The 18,204-nt window shown below is 42.3% G+C and overlaps 1 protein-coding gene across 1 annotated transcript in view; it reads right to left on the reverse strand.

The window, feature by feature from the left end:
• LOC132392189 (uromodulin-like 1) overlaps positions 1 to 18,204 on the reverse strand; it is a 113,146-nt gene that overhangs the window by 14,232 nt on the left and 80,710 nt on the right. The window contains exons 21-26 of the mRNA XM_059966034.1: positions 16,708 to 16,824; positions 15,658 to 15,915; positions 12,565 to 12,677; positions 9,286 to 9,505; positions 5,841 to 5,981; positions 1,574 to 1,803 (exon numbers count right to left, since the gene is read on the reverse strand). Of these exons, the coding sequence (XP_059822017.1) occupies positions 1,574 to 1,803; positions 5,841 to 5,981; positions 9,286 to 9,505; positions 12,565 to 12,677; positions 15,658 to 15,915; positions 16,708 to 16,824 (1,079 nt within the window). The remainder of the gene's footprint in view (positions 1 to 1,573; positions 1,804 to 5,840; positions 5,982 to 9,285; positions 9,506 to 12,564; positions 12,678 to 15,657; positions 15,916 to 16,707; positions 16,825 to 18,204) is intronic.

Genomic DNA, 18,204 nt, shown 5'->3' on the forward strand with positions numbered 1-18,204 from the left:
GCACCGCCATTCTGAGATCATGGCTGATCATTCACCATCAATACCGTCCCTGCCTTGTCCCCATATCCCTTGATTCCCCTATCCATCAGATATCTATCTAGCTCCTTCTTGAAAGCATCCAGAGAATTGGCCTCCACCGTCTTCCGAGGCAGTGCATTCCACACCTCCACAACTCTCTGGGAGAAGAGGTTTTTCCTCAACTCTGTTTTAAATAACTGACCTCTTATTCTCAATCCATGCCCTTTGGTACTGGACTCTCCCAACATCTGGAACATATTTCCTGCCTCAATCCTATCAAATCCTTTAATTATCTTAAACGTTTCAATCAGATCCCCTCTCAATCTCCTCAATTCCAGTGTGTACAAGCCCAATCTCTCCAATCTCTCTGCGTAAGACAGCCCTGCCATCCCAGGAATCAACCTAGTGAATCTACGCTGCACTTCCTCAATTGCCAGAATGTCCTTCCTTAAACCTGGAGACCAAAACTGTACACAATATTCCAGGTGTGGTCTCACCAGGGCCTGTACAAATGCAAAAGGACATCCTTGCTCTTGTACTCAATTCCCCTTGTAATAAAGGCCAACATTCCATTTGCCCTCTTCACTGCCTGTTGCACTTGCTCATTCACCTTCATTGACTGATGAACTAGGACTCCTAGGTCTCTTTGCATTTCTCCTTTACCTAACTCTACACCGTTCAGACAATACTCTGCCCTCCTGTTCCTGCTTCCAAAGTGGATAACTTCACATTTATTCACATTGAATGACATCTGCCAAGTATCTGCCCACTCACCCAGCCTATCCAAGTCTCCCTGTATTCTCCTAACGTCCTCTTCGCATGTCACACTGCCACCCAGTTTAGTATCGTCAGCAAACTTGCTGATATAGTTTTCAATGCCCTCATCTAAATCATTGACATAAATCGTAAAGAGCTGTGGTCCCAATACAGAGCCCTGTGGTACCCCACTAGTCACCTCCAGCCAGTCCGAGAAACACCCATTCACTGCTACCCTTTGCTTTCTATCTGCCAACCAGTTTTCTATCCATGTTGAAACCCTGCCCCCAATGCCATGAACTCTGATTTTACTCACCATTCTCCTATGTGGCACCTTATCGAATGCCTTCTGAAAAATGCCTTCTTGATACTTGTAGAGTGGGATGTCACAACAGTCAAGCATTTTCTTGAATTTTGATAATTCTAACAGGCATTTCAGAAAGGGGAAATTCTCAATTTGATATCTTAGGGCCAGGAGGTTTTCTAGGCAGTATTTATGGCTTAAAAATGATTCAATATTTAGACCATAAGACTAAGGAGCAGAATTAGGCCATTTGGCCCATTGAGTCTGCTCCACCATTCAATCATGCCTGATCCTTTTGCTTTACTTACTTGGATCTCAGGTCATCAATAATAAAATTTTCAGTTACAGAGATAAACAGACCTTGTCAAAAGACTTTCATCAAGAACCACCAGCAAGGGATATTACTTTACCACTTAAATCAGTTCCTTAGCTCTTGTTGACACATAAGGTCTGATTTTCAGCAAATACCAAGGGAAAACTGTCTTTAGCACTTACATTTGAAATTTGAGTTCCACACTCAGTCCATCCGACCTTCAGGGCAACGTGGGTCAAGTTTCCAAAGCTCCCATTGCAGTGTGTGTTGCCCAGGTAGAGTGACGAGACCGGTATGTGCCTTGCTTCCAAAAATGATCGCTCCATTGTGACAGAGATCTCATGGAGGTTACAGTCTACCAGGATTGATTCAGCAGCTGCTACAGTAATGACGGGGCTGGCCACGATGGGTTCTAGGTTGAACGTTGGAAGGAGACATAGAAAATTAAAGATGCTTATCAGAAGTATTTACACAGATATCATGCCAGCTTCAGGGCTGGTTATATTGTATGGAAATAGGTTGGCGATGTAAATATTTATATAAATAATTTGGATAATGATGAGTTTGCAAATGACACCAGTATCAGACGTGTAGTGAACACTGAAGCTTGTCTAGGGTTTCTACTACAAAGGAGGGCAAGGGCCTGGCAGACAACTGCGAAGTGATATATTTTGGGATCGTGGACTTTGGGAAGGATAAGGTGAAGAAACACATACCAGTCCTCATAGAGGGGTCAGAAGTGGAGAGACTAAGCAGTTTCAAGTTCCTGGGTGTCAATATCTCTGAAGATTTAACCTGGTCCTAACATATTGTTGTAGTTATAAAGGCAAGACAGCGGCTATACATTAGGAGTTTGAAGATACACTCAAAAACTTCTATGGAGAGTATTCTGACAGGCTACCTCACTGTCTGGTATGGAGGGACTACTGCACAGGAGCGAAAGAAGCTGCAGAGGCTTGTAAATCTAGTCAGCTCCATCTTGGGTACTAGCCTACAAAGTACCCAGGACATCTTCAGGGAGCGGTGTCTCAGAAAGGCAGCATCCATTATTAAGGACCTCCAGCACCCAGGACATGCCCTTTTCTCACTGTTACCATCAGGTAGGAGGTACAGAAGTCTGAAGACACACATTCAGTGATTCAGGAACAGCTTCTTCCCCTCTGCCATCTGATTCCTAAATGCACATTGAATCCTTGGACACTACCTCCCTTTTTTTTAAATATACAGTATTTCTGTTTTTTGCACTTTTTCAAAAATCTATTCAATATACATATACTGTAATTGATTTACCAGTTTATTTATCATTTTTTTTTCTCTTCCATATTATGGATTGCATTGAACTGCTGCTGCTAAATTAACAAATTTCACATCACATGCCAGTGATAATAAACCTGATTCTGAAGTTAAAAGGACCTGGTACAAGACCGAGAAGGAGATGCAGGGAATTTTAGAGAAAAATTTCCGGAGTGCAGACTGGAGAGGTCTGCAGCAGGAGACCAGTGGTGGGACTAGGAATGAGTTAAATATCAGAATTATAAAAATCACAGGTTTTATAAGACGTTTTTAAGATGGTAGGAGCCTATTGGGTGAACTGCTTGTGGGCCAGAACAATGACTTCCCACACAATTCAAGCCAGCAGCAAAGTGCTTCAAAGCTGTTTCACTCTCTCCCATTGTCTCACCAGGGCACAGTGAATAGCAGGGCCCTGGGAGTTTCACACAGAGGCCTTGGAGCTCAAGTACGTTGTTTCTTGTAAACAGGGGTGGTGAATAAGGTGGGCAGCATGCTTGCCTTCATTGGCCAAGGCACTGACATCGATCCCAAGTTTGGATGCTGTTGTTGTGGAACTTGCCTGTTCTCACTGTGACCACACAGATCTCCCCTCACATTCCAGCATTTTTGCTAGTACATTAATTAAACGTTGGAAATTAGCCTTAATGTTTAGATGCGTAATGGATCCCATTAGAAATCCATCTGGGTCAATAACTTCCACCAAGGGAGGAAGGAAGTTATTAAGAATAACTTGCAGACAAATTAATGGTATGGATTGCTCTGAACTAACCTATTAAACTTGATTGGATGAAATATATATCCTTATTCCAGAGACAAGTGTTAGTGGCATTGGAAAGGACTATACAAATTGGACAGATTTTAACAACCATGATCCTAGGATATCTAAACCACAGAGATTTTCTAGTATTTAAAAGACAACCCTAATGGTGCTGCAGATGAGTTCAAAGATGGACCATATTGTAACACAAAAGTATCAAAAAAGATCATCTCAAATTAGAGAGAACCTGATCATTTGTGCTTGATATTTCATGATATTAACATCACTAACCAATGTCCTGAAGGTTACCATTCATCAAAAACTCGATTGCACCATCCACCTTAATACTGTGGCTGTGAGAACAGGACAAAGGCAGGGTGTTCGATATTGACTGACTCACCTCCTGACATCCTATAGCATTTACATGAGCCAGAAGTCAGGAGCCAGACTGAATGACCTCCAAATGCCAGGATGTGTGCGGGCCAACAACACTCGAGAAACTTGCCGCCATCCAAGGCAAGGTAGCTTGCCTGGTCGCCACCCCGTGCCACCCACCCCCGCCCCAGCACCCTAGGCATCTCCATTCTCATTCCCTTCACCGTCAACCCATCACAGTCACCCTGCACTGATTTTGGTCACCCAAACTGCCCATAACACCATAAGACATAGGAGCAGAATTAGGCTATTTGGCCCATCAAATCCGCTCCATCATTTCATCCTGGCTGAACTATTTCCCTCTCAGCCCCAATCTCCCTGCGCCACCTTCCAAATGGTGACTTCTATCCCCAAAAGCTATGGTAGCTGCACTGGGAAGCACTGCTAATGGTAGTTTCCTCCCTACTCTGTTCCATGTTATGGCTTAGAAATCATAGGATAATACAAGCTGGAAACAGGCCCTTCAGACAACCACAGCATCTTCTCTGCTAGTTCCAGCTGCCCCTTTCATTCCATTATACTCCAAGCACCTCTCTTCCAACTACCTATCCAACTGCCTCTTAAATGTTGCAAAAGTACCCACCTTGACCTCTTCCAGGTACACACCATCCTCTGCGCAAAGAATTCATCTCTCATGTCTCCTTTACATCTCTCCCCTCTTCTTTTGTATCTGCGTCCTAGAGAGATGGGCTTCAAAACTCTGGGGGAGAAGATGATGACCATCCAACTTATCCATACTCTACGTGGTTTCATAAACTTCGTTGAGATCACCCTTCATTCTCCTGTGCTCCGGAGAATGAAGATCCAGTGTGGCCAAGTTCTCCCTATATCTCAGGCCCTCTAGTCCAGGCCACATCCTCATAAATCTATTCTGCATCCTCTCCAGTCTGCATCCTCTCCAGTTGACAGTGTCTTTTCTAAACCAGAGTGACCTAAACTCAAAACAATACTCCAAATGTGGCCTCACCAATGATTTATAACTGCTATCCTTTCATGAACTAAAGCCTTGTAACTTCCTGTTTAAAAGCACTGTGGGTGCAGCTCCCCACCCATTTCTTTCAGGCACATTCAGGGATGGAAAATAAAAGCTGTTCTTGCCAATGATGCTCAGGTACTGAAAAGAATATTGATCTTTAAAATAAAACACAAGGCAGAAACTGATGAACCATTTCCCCTCTCACAGCTGAGTAGTCAACTTCAGTTGAAAGTGGTGATCAATTACAGGGAAATTAAAATAAAACCATATGTTTTAATAAACTTCTTTGAGGTCTCCCCTTGTTCCCCTATGCTCCAGGGAATGAAGATAGAGTATGGCCAACCTCTCCCAATAAATCAGGCTCTCTAATCCAGGGAACTTCCCGTAAATGCATCAGATGGACTTCCTGAAAGTTTTTAAACCTGATGGATATTCAATGCCAATATTTGAGCTTCATGGATGCCATTTCCAATACAAGCATTTAATTGCTGATTTAATTAATCACTAGGGGAAAGCGTAGCACCTGCTCAGCTCCCAACCACCCAATCAGGTTCACGTGAAGACATGGGAGCAGGTGCAGGATGGTTGTGTGAGCTGCTGGTGCACATCACAAGTCCTGGTTATGCAACCACTGATGCCAGGTAGACAGTCTCTGAAGAGGTTTGATAATGGCTGGGGTCACCAGTCTTGTAAAGATACTGCCCAGATGAAGGCAATGGCAAATCACTTCTACAGAAAAAATTGCCAAGTACAATCACAGTCATGATCATCTACATGACATGACATGGCATAGCACTTGATGATGATGGTGATGGTAATGACTTAATCACATAAATTATGTGTCAACCATCATGTGGGATGTGGGATGTTGTTACATCAATGGACTTCTGTGTACTGGTCAAAGTGTAGTCTGCCTGCAATTATAAACAAAATGAAATGGCCATTTAGCCGTTAGAGAATCTCACTGTTTCTGGATTAAAAGATTTACCTCCACAGATTCTACCAGGGTGAGCAGGATTGGCATCCACAAAACCATCAGAGCAACTACAAGTGTAGGACCCCTCCGTGTTGATACACTTGGCATTGAATGAACAGTCGTTGTCTTCCAGTGAGGCACATTCATTGTAATCTATGATAAAAAGAAGCAAAAGGAAAATGGTTACCAGTCGTGATCTTACACCTATAAAGTTATAGAAGTGAATCTCTAGTCACAAGAATGGTGCAAATATGGTGGAATTACATAGATTGTACTGAAATCAAGCTTAATCTGAGGGAAATTCATACCTCTGTGGATAGATCCTTAAATTGACCTCTCTGTTCCCTATCGGGGGAGCAAAATGATTTCTAAATCATTTCCAGGTCTCCTTCTTCAAAGAACAGGTTTTCCCTTCCTCCACCATTGATGCTACTCTCACCTGCATCTCCTCCACTTCCAAGACTTCTGCACTGACCCTATCTTCTAGCTGCCTTAACAGTGATAGAGTTCTCTTGTCCTTACCTACCATCCCATGAGCCTCCACATCCAACACATCATTCTCCACAACTTCCATCTTCTCCATACACATCATTAATCTCCCCACTCTCCACTTTCCACAAAGATCGCTCACTCCATGATTCCCTTGTCCATTTATCCCTACCAGCACTTCCAAGCAAGCAGCCAAGGAATTATACTGCCCACTCACCCCCCTTCAGAGCCCCAGAGAGTCCTTTCAGGTGAGGCACCATTTCACCTGCAAACCTGCTAAAGTTGTCTATATTGTCCAATGTTTGCAACATGGCCTCCTCTACAGGTAAGATCCATTGTAAATTGGCTGGTTGCTTTGTCAAGCACCTCCGCTACAGCCACCAAAAGTGGAACTTCTCAGAGACCCAACGTTTAACTAGGTTTCCCATTCCTGTTCCACATGGGCAGTCAATCGCCTCCTGTGTGTCACGATGTGGTCACTCTCAGTTTTGAGGATCAGCACCTCCATCTGTTAGCCATCTAGTAGCATTTCTCCTTCCAGTAAAAAAAAATCCTTCCCCCTTCCCTCTTTTCCTATTCCCCAGTCTGGCCTCTTACCTCTTCACTACCCGCATATCATCTTCTCTTTATGCCCCTTTCTCCTATGATCCACTCTCCTCTCCTCTCAGATTCCTTCAACCTTTTTACCTTTCCCACCCACCAGGCTTCACCATCTAGCTCTCCTTCTTCCCCTCCCCCCCCCCTTCTTATTCTGGCATCTTTCCCCATCCGTCCCAGTCCTAAAGAGGGATCTTGGCCTGAGACATCAAAAGTTTGTTCATTTCCATGAACCTTGCCTAACCTGCTAAGCTCTTCCAGCATTTTATGTATGTCATTTCAAATCCTAGGTCAAAATGCCTTCAAAGAAGCACTTCAGCTGTCTAGATTCTCACAGAGGGAATGGTTTTCATTCCTGGAAAACCAAAAAAAAAGTGGATAGATAGTGGCAAAAAGTGGGAATAAAGGGATCCTTTTCTGGTTGGTTGCTGGAGACTAGTGGTGTTCCACAGGGGTCTGTGTTGTGACTGATTCCTTTTATGTTAAATGTTGATGATTTAGATGATGGAATTGATGGCTTTGTTGCAAAGTTGCAGAAGATAGGAAGATAGGTGGAGGAACAGATAGGTTTGAAGAAGTATAGAGACTACAGAAGGACTTAGACAGATTAGGAGAATAGGCAATGAAATGTCTGATACAATACAGTGTTGGGAAGTGTATGGTTATGCACTGTGGCAGAAGAAATAAAAGGATTAACTAGTTTCTAAATAGTTCAATAAACTGAGGTGCAAACGGCCTTGGGAGTCCTTGTGCAGGATTCCCTAAAGGCTAATTTTCAGGTTGAGCCTGTAGTGAAGAAGGCAAGTGCAATGTCAGCATTCATTTCAAGAGGACTAGAATATAAAAGCAAGGATGTAATGTTGAGACTTTATAAAGCACTGGTGTATTGTGAATGGTTTTGGGCCCCTTATTGTAGAAAAATGTGCTGAAGCTGGAAAAGGTTCAAAGAAATTGCACAAAAGTGATTCCAGAATTGAACGCCTTGTCATTTGAAGAGCATTTGATGGCTCTAGGCCTGTCTTCGCTAGAATTCAGAAGAAGGAGGGGTGAACCCATTGAAACCTTACGAACTGTGAAAGTCCTTGATAGAGTGGATGTGCAGAAAATGAGTCTTATGGTAGGAGAGCCTAAGACCAGAGATCACAACCTCAGAGTAGAGAGACGTCCTTTTAGAACGGAGATGAGGGGGAACTTCTTTAGCTAGAGTGGCGAATCTGTGGAATTACTTGCCACAGGCAGCTGTGCAGGTCAAGTCTCTATGTATATTTACGGCAGAGGTTAATAGATTCTTGACTGATTGGGACATGAAGGGATACAGGGAGAAGGCAGTAGATTGGGGCTGAGGCGAATTTTGGATCAGCCATGATGAAATGGCACAGCAAACTCAATGGACCAAATGGCCTAATTCTGCTCCTATATTTTATGGTCTTATGGTACGTAATTTCTTCATTAGTTGGGAGATTAAGTTCAAGAGACATGATGGAGTGCTACAGCTCTCTATAATCCTGGATAGACCACACTTGGAGTGTTATGTTCAGCTACAGTCATCTCATTGTAACTTTAAAGAGGATGCAGAGGAGATTCACTAGGACACTGCCTGGAACAGAGAGCTTGCCTTACGAGGATAGGCTGAGTGAGCTGGGGCCTTTCTCTGTGGAGGGAAGGAAGATGAGAGGTAACTTGATAGAGGCGTATGTTGATAACAGGCATAGATAGAATGGATAGGCAGTGACTTTATCCCAGAGTAGACATTTCTATACAAGATGGCATAAAGTATAGGTGGGGGATGTTAGAGGTTTTTTTTTTACACAGAGAGTGGTCGGTCCATGGAATGTGCTGCCAGGAATAGTGGTGGAGGCAGATACATTACAACATTTAAGAGAACCATACATAGATAAAAGAAAAGTAGAGTGCTGTTTGGGAGGGAACAGTTGATTGCAACATCCTGAGAGATGTCCTAATGTCACAACATAAAATGTAAAAAAACAACAGAACTTTCTTTCCTTTCTGTTGCAGTGAATGCTGTGGAGGCAAGCTGGATCTTGCTTTGAGCATTCCAGATACACAAAACAAAATCCAGTATTTGACTGGTCCATCATAAAAATGACTCACCTACAATAATAAAAATTGCTTCACGTAACAGGAGATGAATTAATGAAGGTACAAATGGAATAGAGAGGTAGTGATTGAGTTCTAGGCACAAGTAATTGATACCAAACATGCATCAGGTTAAGATTCTGTGTCCCAATTTGGCACCTGATGCTCACTGTTTAATGAAATGTTATCTCACCGTAGGTGTTGTCTGACACACAGGGTATTTTCTGTTTTCTTTCTAATTTCCAACATTTACTATTTTCTGCTTTTCAATTACCTGAAATCCCTGTGCCGTCAGGGTCAAAAATAAAGTCTGTGTCATCCTCTAACGAAGCCACAAGTTCCGAGACAATTTTGGAAATATTTGCTGCCAGCTCTTCATCAAGGACAACTTGAAACGCTACATTCACACTTCCTTCTTGAAGAGATTTAATCACAATCTTCAATTTTTCAGAAGTTAAAAGGTTGGCAGTGTATTTGGGCAAAGATTTCAAGATCTGCAATCATAGATAAAATACTTTTATCACAAAATCAATATTTTCTGCACTCCTAGAAGTATAGAATGTGGCCAATACAAATTCAAGTTCAAGTTTAATTGACATTCAACTATACACAAATACCCACAAATACAGCCAAATGAAACAGTGTAACTCTGGGGCCAAGATACAAAACTCAATACCTACAGTCATACACAGCACAAAGCACATACTGTACAGTATAGCACATACAAGATACAAATAAAATACAGTCAGACAAAAATATATCATCCAAGACCCTATGAATGCTGCAGAAATCTGAAGTGAAACACAATACAGCTTGTTGTCTGCTGAGTGAGCTTTGTTGGGCAGCACTGTCTCCTGCTTGGATGCTGCCACACCACCTCCGGTGGGCTGCTCTGACTCCAGTGCCTCTTTCCTGGCTGTAAATAGGTGACACTGTGCCTCGAGGCCTAGTTCTTGCTACGACCGACGCCACACACCTCCCCTGCCATCTGCCCCAGCTGTCCGCCAATACATCAGTGAATCGCACTTGTAGCATTCCACCTTAACAATGCCCAGCAGGACCTTGCAATCACAAGAAAAGCAACTCATGGGATGGTTCTTAATGTCCAGTAAGGTCATGCAATTATAGAAAATACGTTTTAAAAAGGCAGTAACTCCTTTAGCTGACCCCATAGAAGCCATTGTGTCTGAGCACACCACCATGTTACTGGAATCCCAATGAGACTGTGCTAAATTGTTTGACTTATCATCTTCGCTTTTTGGTCTGCATTTATTATTCAACCAATTGATTATCTCATCATTACAACCTTGTGAAAGCTTGCTAAATACAGATTGCCAATCTTACTTATTCAGTACATGTGATTAACTTTCTTACCCCCTTTGAAGTGATTGGACTTCATTCTCTGTAAAGCCCTTCGAGAAGTCCTGAGGCTATCGGTCCAAACTCTTCCATCACTGCAACTGGGAACAGAGCTGTTCTTGTTCAGTCTGTTATCTGAGGCTACATCCACACTGGACCGGATAATTTTGAAAACGCCAGTTTCGTGGAAAAGCGATAGGCATCCACACTATGCGTTTTTGAAAATATCTCTATCCACACTGAAACTGAGATTTCGGTGAACCTCCTCCTCCTGCACATGCGCAGGACACATCTACCAAAAGCAGGCAACATGTTTGGTGTCGAATCTGGCCGTAAAATTGCACGTTTGTGTAGTTACAGACTAGAAAAACTTAAAACGACGGACAACTGTTGGCTCTCGCGCAGGAGAACTTAAAGCTAAAAAACACAAATACTGGAGCGTACGGCGGCAACTGACAGGGAGTTCACGGACTGTATGACCCGGCTGACGACGAGCATTGAAAAACTGACTCATTCTGTTGCATTAATAAAGCACCTTGTTAAATGTATAAAACATGTCTGCATCAGTGTTACCTTGCATTTCCATACAATGTTACATTAGGCTGTTACACATTTGTTGTCAGAGAAGTACTTGCATAAATAGGTAAATCATCTTCATACGAGCAAGGACAGAAAATGTCAAAGTGAGTACAGTATACTTATTTATTCAGTAAATTATGGGTCAAAGTATTTGGTGAGAACATTTCTAACTCTTCTGGCTTCAGTCTCGTTGCCGTCTGTTCTGAAATTGTAAGGTTGCATTCAAGAAAACAATGAAATAATGCACTGCCGTCTGATAGCATTTTCGGAAGTCTCCAGTTACGCTGTCCACACTGATCTGCCCGAGCAGCATTTTCAAAAATATCCACCTTGGAAAGCGTTTCTGAAAAGCTCTGGTTTTGGGGGATGAAAACGCCATTTTAGTGTAGACGGAGGGTAAAAACGAAGAGAAAAAGCTTCAGTTACGGATTTATCCAGCGTAGTGTGGATGTAGCCCGAAATAGTCTTTGCCAGTGAGGCCCAGCATGACAGTGAATGGATTCAAGTTCAAATTTATTGTCTTTCAACCATATACAGATATAGCACCAAATGAAACAATATTCCTCTGGACCAAGATGAACAACACAGTATATATAACACATAAAGTAAAATTACCACAAATAAATTAACAAATAATAAAATATATTCCTGGAGACTGACATTTAGCATAAGGTCCATTTATGACACTTCATATGAAATGAGACCTAGGTGGTGGCAGGGAGTTCAGTAGTCTTACGGCCTGAGGAAGAGGCTGTTTTCTACTCTAGCAGTCTTTGCCTTAATGCTATGGTACCTCCTGTCTGATGGTAGGGTGTCAAAGAGACTGTGGGACGAACTAGAGGGATCCTTCACGATGCTAAGGGCCCTGCATATGCGGTACTCCTGATAAATAACTCAGATGGGTGGTGCCCAATTTCAACTCATACCAATACAATCTATTCACCCTGTATCCTCTGTTCAACCTTCTACAGAGAGTGCTAATTGGTATCAAGCTACCTGTAACAGAAGCTTCATCTCACTAATTATCCTTCTTTTTAAGTTAAACCTATAGAGTATTCAGAATATGGAACAAAAAGAAAATTCTTATTTCATACAGGATCCTTCATAACTTCAAGATGATAAAGTACAAGTACAACAATTGCAGTACTATTGCAATGAGGTAAATTAATTATGGTCTCAAAAAGACCAGAAATCCAATGAGTGATCATAATAGTTTCAGTGATTTTGCTTGAGGGATAAATTGGAAAATCCACATTGCATTTAACTCAGAAAGTGCCAAGAGATCTTTTAGATCGATAAGAGAAGAAGGAACAAGGCATCAGTCTGAGCCCAACTACAGAAACCTTTGGCCTGTCACAACTGCAGCGAACATTCATCCACATTAATCCCACTTTCCTTTCCTCTTGCATCCCCATTAACTTCACCCCACTCCCAGTCTTCTGCCACCCACCTTCACCAGAGAGAATTTGCAGTAATCAAACAGCACACCTTTAGGAAGTGGGAGGAAAATAGATCTCCAGGGTTGTGGTCATAGAGAGAACATGCAAACTCCACACAGACAGTAAAAAGCAAATCCAGTACCAACAGACAACTCTGCTGCAAATTGTCAGCATACCTGTGCAATGAATTGCTCCGTAAAGGCCTTGAACTGGTCACTGCTGCTGTTTCTCAATCCTTCGTTGAATAGTAAGTTTATTATTTTTGCTCTTCCTTCCAAGACATGTGCAGCTGTCATTTGGTACAAAAGTCAGTAAGTGCAGGCTCTCAGTTTACACTGGTTAGTTAAATAGAACATTCAGTATGGTGAAGAGTGAGGGAATGGACTTGGGGAACACAAACAAGTTAAAGGGAACTAGAGGATCCTCAAAAGCAGGCCCATAGGCTCAGAATCAGAATCAGGCTCATTATCACTGTCCTACTGTACACGATGTGAAATGTGGTGTTTTGTGGCAGCAATACAGAGCAAAGACATAAAATTACTGTAACTTACAGAATAAATACATAGTGCAAATGAAATGGAATAACAGGGTAGCATTCATGGAGCATACAGAAATCTAGTGGTGAGGGGAAGAAGCTGTTTCTGAATCATTTAGTCTGAGTTATCAAGCTTCTGTGCCTCCTCCCTGATGGTAGAATGAGGAGAGGGTCCTTAATGATGGATAGAGCCTTCTTGAGGCACCTCCTCCTCAATGGTAGGGAGGGTTGTGTCTGTGTTGGAGGTGCCTGCGTCTACAACACTGTGCAGCCTCATGCAGTCCTGTGCACCACAGGCTCCTTACCAGGCTCTGATCCCACCAGTCGGAATGCCTGCCACAGAACATCTATAGAAATTTGCAGGTATTTTTGCTGTCATACCAAATCTCCTCAAACTTGTAATAAAGTAGAGCCACTGGTATGTCCTTGGTATGTCTAGGTGGTGGTATGACTGTATCATTATGTTGTGTCCTGGACAGATTCTTGGGGATGTTGACAGCCAGAAACTTAAATCTGTTCATCCTTTCTATCTCATCAGGATAGGTCGATGAAGTCATTCAGAAAGAAAATAACTGGGCTAAGATCAGGGAAAATCACATGGAACTGTGTGGCACTAATTCAGCCAGTTAGAGAGAGAAACTTGTGCACTTCGGGTCTCAACAGTACAAAAGCGATGCGATAGAACTAGAGAAAACACAATGAAGAAAGATGCAAGCAAAGATTTACTCGATTCTGGTTTCCTTTTTTTAGAGCAGAAAAGGCTGAGGGGGAAATTAATTGAGATATATCTAATTATGATAAGTTCAGATTGCATCAATGGAAATTACTTATTCCTCCAAGGGAAGTGGAGGGGCAGGTACTTTTGAGGAAACAGGGAGGCTGCGCAAGGGCTTAGTCAGATTAGAAGAATGGGTAAAGAGGTGGCAGATGGAATACTGTGTCAGAAAGAGTATGGTCATGCACTTTGGTAAAAGGATTAAAAGCATAGAGTATTTCCTAAATGGGAGAAAATTCAAAAATCTGACATGCAAAAGGACTTGGGAGTCCTCGTGCAGGATACCCTAAAGGTTAATTTGCAGGTTGAGGTGGTGGTAAGAAAAGTAAGAGCAATGTTAGCATTCATTTTGAGAGGACTAGAATATAAAAGCAAGGATGTAATGTTGAGGCTTCATATTGTACTGGTGCGGCCTCACTTGGAGTATTGTGAGCAGTTTTGGGCCCCTTATCTAAGAAAGGATGCACTGACATTGGAGACGGTTCACAGGAGGTTCTCAAGAAAAGAAATACTTATGAGGAGCATTTGATGACTCTGGGCCTGTTGTTGTTGTCCCTTTTCACATCTGATGGCGCATCAGGTGGCATTATTTTGCCATTTCCTTAGCATTTGCCTTGCACAGATAGAAAGTGTGCAAGGAGCCAGCTGGATTCAAACCTGGGACCATTACCTGGCCTCTGTCCAGTGCTGATGCCACTACACCACCAGCCAGCCGATCTAGGCTGTACCCAATTCAATTTAGAAAAATGAGGGGAGATGGATTTCATTGAAACCTATCCAATGTTGAAAGGCCTTGATCGAGTGGATGTGAAGAGGATGAAGAGGATGTTTCCTATGGTGGGGGTGTCTACGACCAGAGAGCACAGTCTCAGAATAGAGAGATGTCCATCTATAATGAGATGAGGAGGAATGTCTTTAGGTAGAGGGTAGTGAATCTGTGGAATTTGCTGCCACAGATGGCTGTAAAGACCAGGTCACTGGGTGTACTTAAGTTGAGGTTGATAGGTTCTTAGATTAGTCAATGTGAGAAAGGGTACAGGGTGAAAGCAAAAGAATGGGGTTGAGAGGGCAATGGCTCAGGCATGAAGAAATGGTGGAGCAAACTCAATGGGCCGAATGGCCTAATTCTGCTGCAGTTTTATGGTCTTAAGAATGGAAGTTAGTGACAATTGGGTTTAGATTTACAGTGATTGAGGGAAGGGATTTATGGAGAATTAATGGAGAGATATCCAAAGGACCTTTGAAACAGCAATCTCCTGGAATAATTTGGCATCCTGATGTAGGGTTCTGACCTGAAAGGTCAACAATTCCTTTCCCCCCAAAGATACTACTCAACCCATTGAGTCCTTCCAGCAGATTCCAGCATTTGCAGTCTCATGTCTCCAAAGTATCATTGGATTCTGTACAAAAGAGTGGTGAAGAGGGAAGCCACCATATTTGAAATCTACCCATCACTGATTCTCAATACGACTTTGCCTTTAGAGCAGCAGGTTGAATGTCTCAATGGGTTTCTCGAACTATGATGGCCACAATGTGCCAAATTGCCCCTTTCTGTGGCACAAATTTCTATATGATTAAATCTGCCAAGGTGTGGAAACCGAAGTGTTCTGATCAAATGGAGTTAAAACTTTTGGTTTAATTTATTGGAACGAAGTCAGCCTAAAGTGAGACTGAACAAAAGCAAAGCTATTTGTGAACCAAAGGACTGTTTCCAAACCTACACAATTTCTCCCAAGTATGAAGGAACTAGAATTGAAAATATTAAAAAATGCAGACATTGGGTTGTATCTTTGGCAAACAAAAGAATAAAGATCTGGAATAGCAAACCACCCTCACTAGACGAGTCTTCTGCTCTTACATTGAGTATCAGAACACAATCAGAAAAGATATTTAAGGAATTGGAAGGACAAGAAAATAATAACCGAGAAAACAATTCTATAGGAACATAACACTTTATACCTGTTTTGATTTCTTGTACTTTGGCTTTGCCCTCTGTCCCACAGAGCCAAGAGACAACCCTCACAGTGTACAGCATTCCTGCCTCCAAGTCTGACACAGTCCAGCTTTGTTCCTTGGTTTTTGCTTCAACCACTAGCTGCTCATCCTTCCACAGTTGTACAAGAAACTCTTGATCGATTGCAGCATCGGCTTCCCAAATGACCTTTAGACTGTTGCTCGTGACATTAAGAACAATGACGCTTTTGATCAATGAAGGAACTAGAGGAAAAGTGGTAAGTGCTTTATTATTATCACAGGTTCTGAGATACAGTAAAAAGCTTTAGTTTAGATGTCTTCCAGACAGATCACTCTATACATACAAGTACATTGAGTTAGTACAAAATGAATCATAACTGATCAATCATGCAGTGGATCAGCTGGACCTCCTATGTGCAGAGGACTCTCTCTCTCTCTCTTTAGGGTGCAGACTTTAGAATGAGCATGTTTCTCCATCTTGGTGTGCCCAATTCATCACTCCTGCATTGTATGTTGACCAGTTTGTACTGTTACTAATATAACACAATAAAAACATGTAATCATACTATTCTGTTGTTGTTCTTGCTCCACACAAAAGGGGAAAGAAAGCAGAATGCAGAACATAGTTTTACAGTAACAGAAAAAGTGAAGTGCAGGTAGACAAAGTACATGGGCCATGGATGACAAGGTAGTCTAGGAGATCAAAAGTTCTTTATTATCAGACAAAGAGGCAGGCTCAGGACTCAGGATAGAAATATCCTTGAGCCTGGTGGTTTGTGTTCTCAAGCTTTTGTGGCTTCTGCCGATCGGAGAGGGGAAAAGAGTGAATGACCGGATGGGAGTGGTCCTTGATTGTGATGGCATCTTTCTCGAGGCAGTGGGAAGGAGAGAAGACTGGCTTGTGTGACGGCAGAGCATGTCTACTGGTTAAAATTTAAAGTTGAAGATTTTTTTAAAATTCTCTAATAATTTATCTTAAGTTACAGCACCATGAAGCATATTTAAATCTAAGTAAAGGAAAAGAGCTGAGCTTACCACAAGTTGGAGGTCTTTGTGTGGAAGGTGAAGTAAATGTTTGCACAGTGCTGGACATGAACATATCCAAGTCATCAGATAAAGACATTCCTGTCACAGTCTTGGTTGAACTAAGAGCTGAAAAACCAGGATGGTGATTAGTTCTGCAACTCTTACATACAATTAGAGTCATAGAGGATGGATAGAACATGTCTCCCAGATACCTAATTTGTGCTCCCCCCCCCAAACAGATCCTTTACTCCCAATGAAAGGAAGGTCAGCAAGCCCAAAGAGAACATCAGAACCGGCCTGAAGAAATTCAACTTTACATCTAAGACTGGGGGAGACATTGCACTCAATAGATACACCGGGAGAAAATCCATTCAAGAGGGAGCAGCACCAAATGAGAACTTCCACTGTGCTACAGAGAATAAGCAGCTGCTGTGTAACCAAAAGACCCAATTACTTACTACAGCCACCAAGTACCCTTGCCCACACTGCCCCAGAATACCCCAGGTTGGTCTCTACAGCCACCTAAGGACCCCACAATGAACAATCCCTGAGGAGAACATCATACTTGACGAATGATCGCACTATTACTACCCCACAGAGAAAGACCCTTCAGCCCAGCTGGTCCCCAGTCCTAACTAGACTAGTCCAAATTAACTAGCTCCATGCATATACCATTTGGAAGCTTTCACCTGATCTGCTATCTATTGGCCTCTAGTAAAATGGTGGCACTATGGTTAAGTAACTGTACTAATGTTCCAAAGGCTCTCAGTCAAATCCACCATGGCAACCGTGGAATGTAAATTTCATTAGTGATCTGGTACTCATAAAAATGAATTAATCACAGAAATGAAAACCAAACACTGCAGGTGGTGGGGTTTGAAGAAGAATTACTGAAAGCACGAAGCAGGTCTGGCAGCATCTATGGAAGGTGAAACGCAGTTAACGTATCAGGTCAAAAAACTGCTTCGAATTGCCTTCTGCCCAACATTCTGCAGCATTGACATTCCTTTGCTTTATATTTTCTCTCCAGCTATCCACACCACATTACAAGTTCAATCCTTTGCTTGTGGAGCTTTTAATTTCCCTCCATTGATCTATCAACCAAATTGCCTCTAAAGATTATCCCTGAGCACAGTAAGATCAAGACAAGAGCAGCCCTGAGCACAGTGGATCAGAGATGCTCACTTTATCCCACATCACCTCCTCTCTGCAGCTTAAAACTAACTTGTTTTCTCACTTCTCCAGTCCAGGTTTAGAACATTAACTCAGTATTTCTCCCCCAAACATGCTGCCTGTACATTTTCAGAACTGCATTTTGCTCATTTCAAAATGATGACCATTGAATCAATTAGATTTCTTCTTTGGTCTGTATGTGGTTCGAGACAAAATGTTGTTGATGGTCTCATACCCTCTAACCTAATAGACCATTCAGTTTAGCAATGGCCATCAGGTTGAAACAGAAGGACCACCTGGTATTGACCTTGGCACTTGTAAAACTCCTCTTCA

The sequence above is a fragment of the Hypanus sabinus genome, chromosome 4 (assembly GCF_030144855.1).
Source record: "Hypanus sabinus isolate sHypSab1 chromosome 4, sHypSab1.hap1, whole genome shotgun sequence".
NCBI lineage: Eukaryota > Metazoa > Chordata > Chondrichthyes > Myliobatiformes > Dasyatidae > Hypanus > Hypanus sabinus.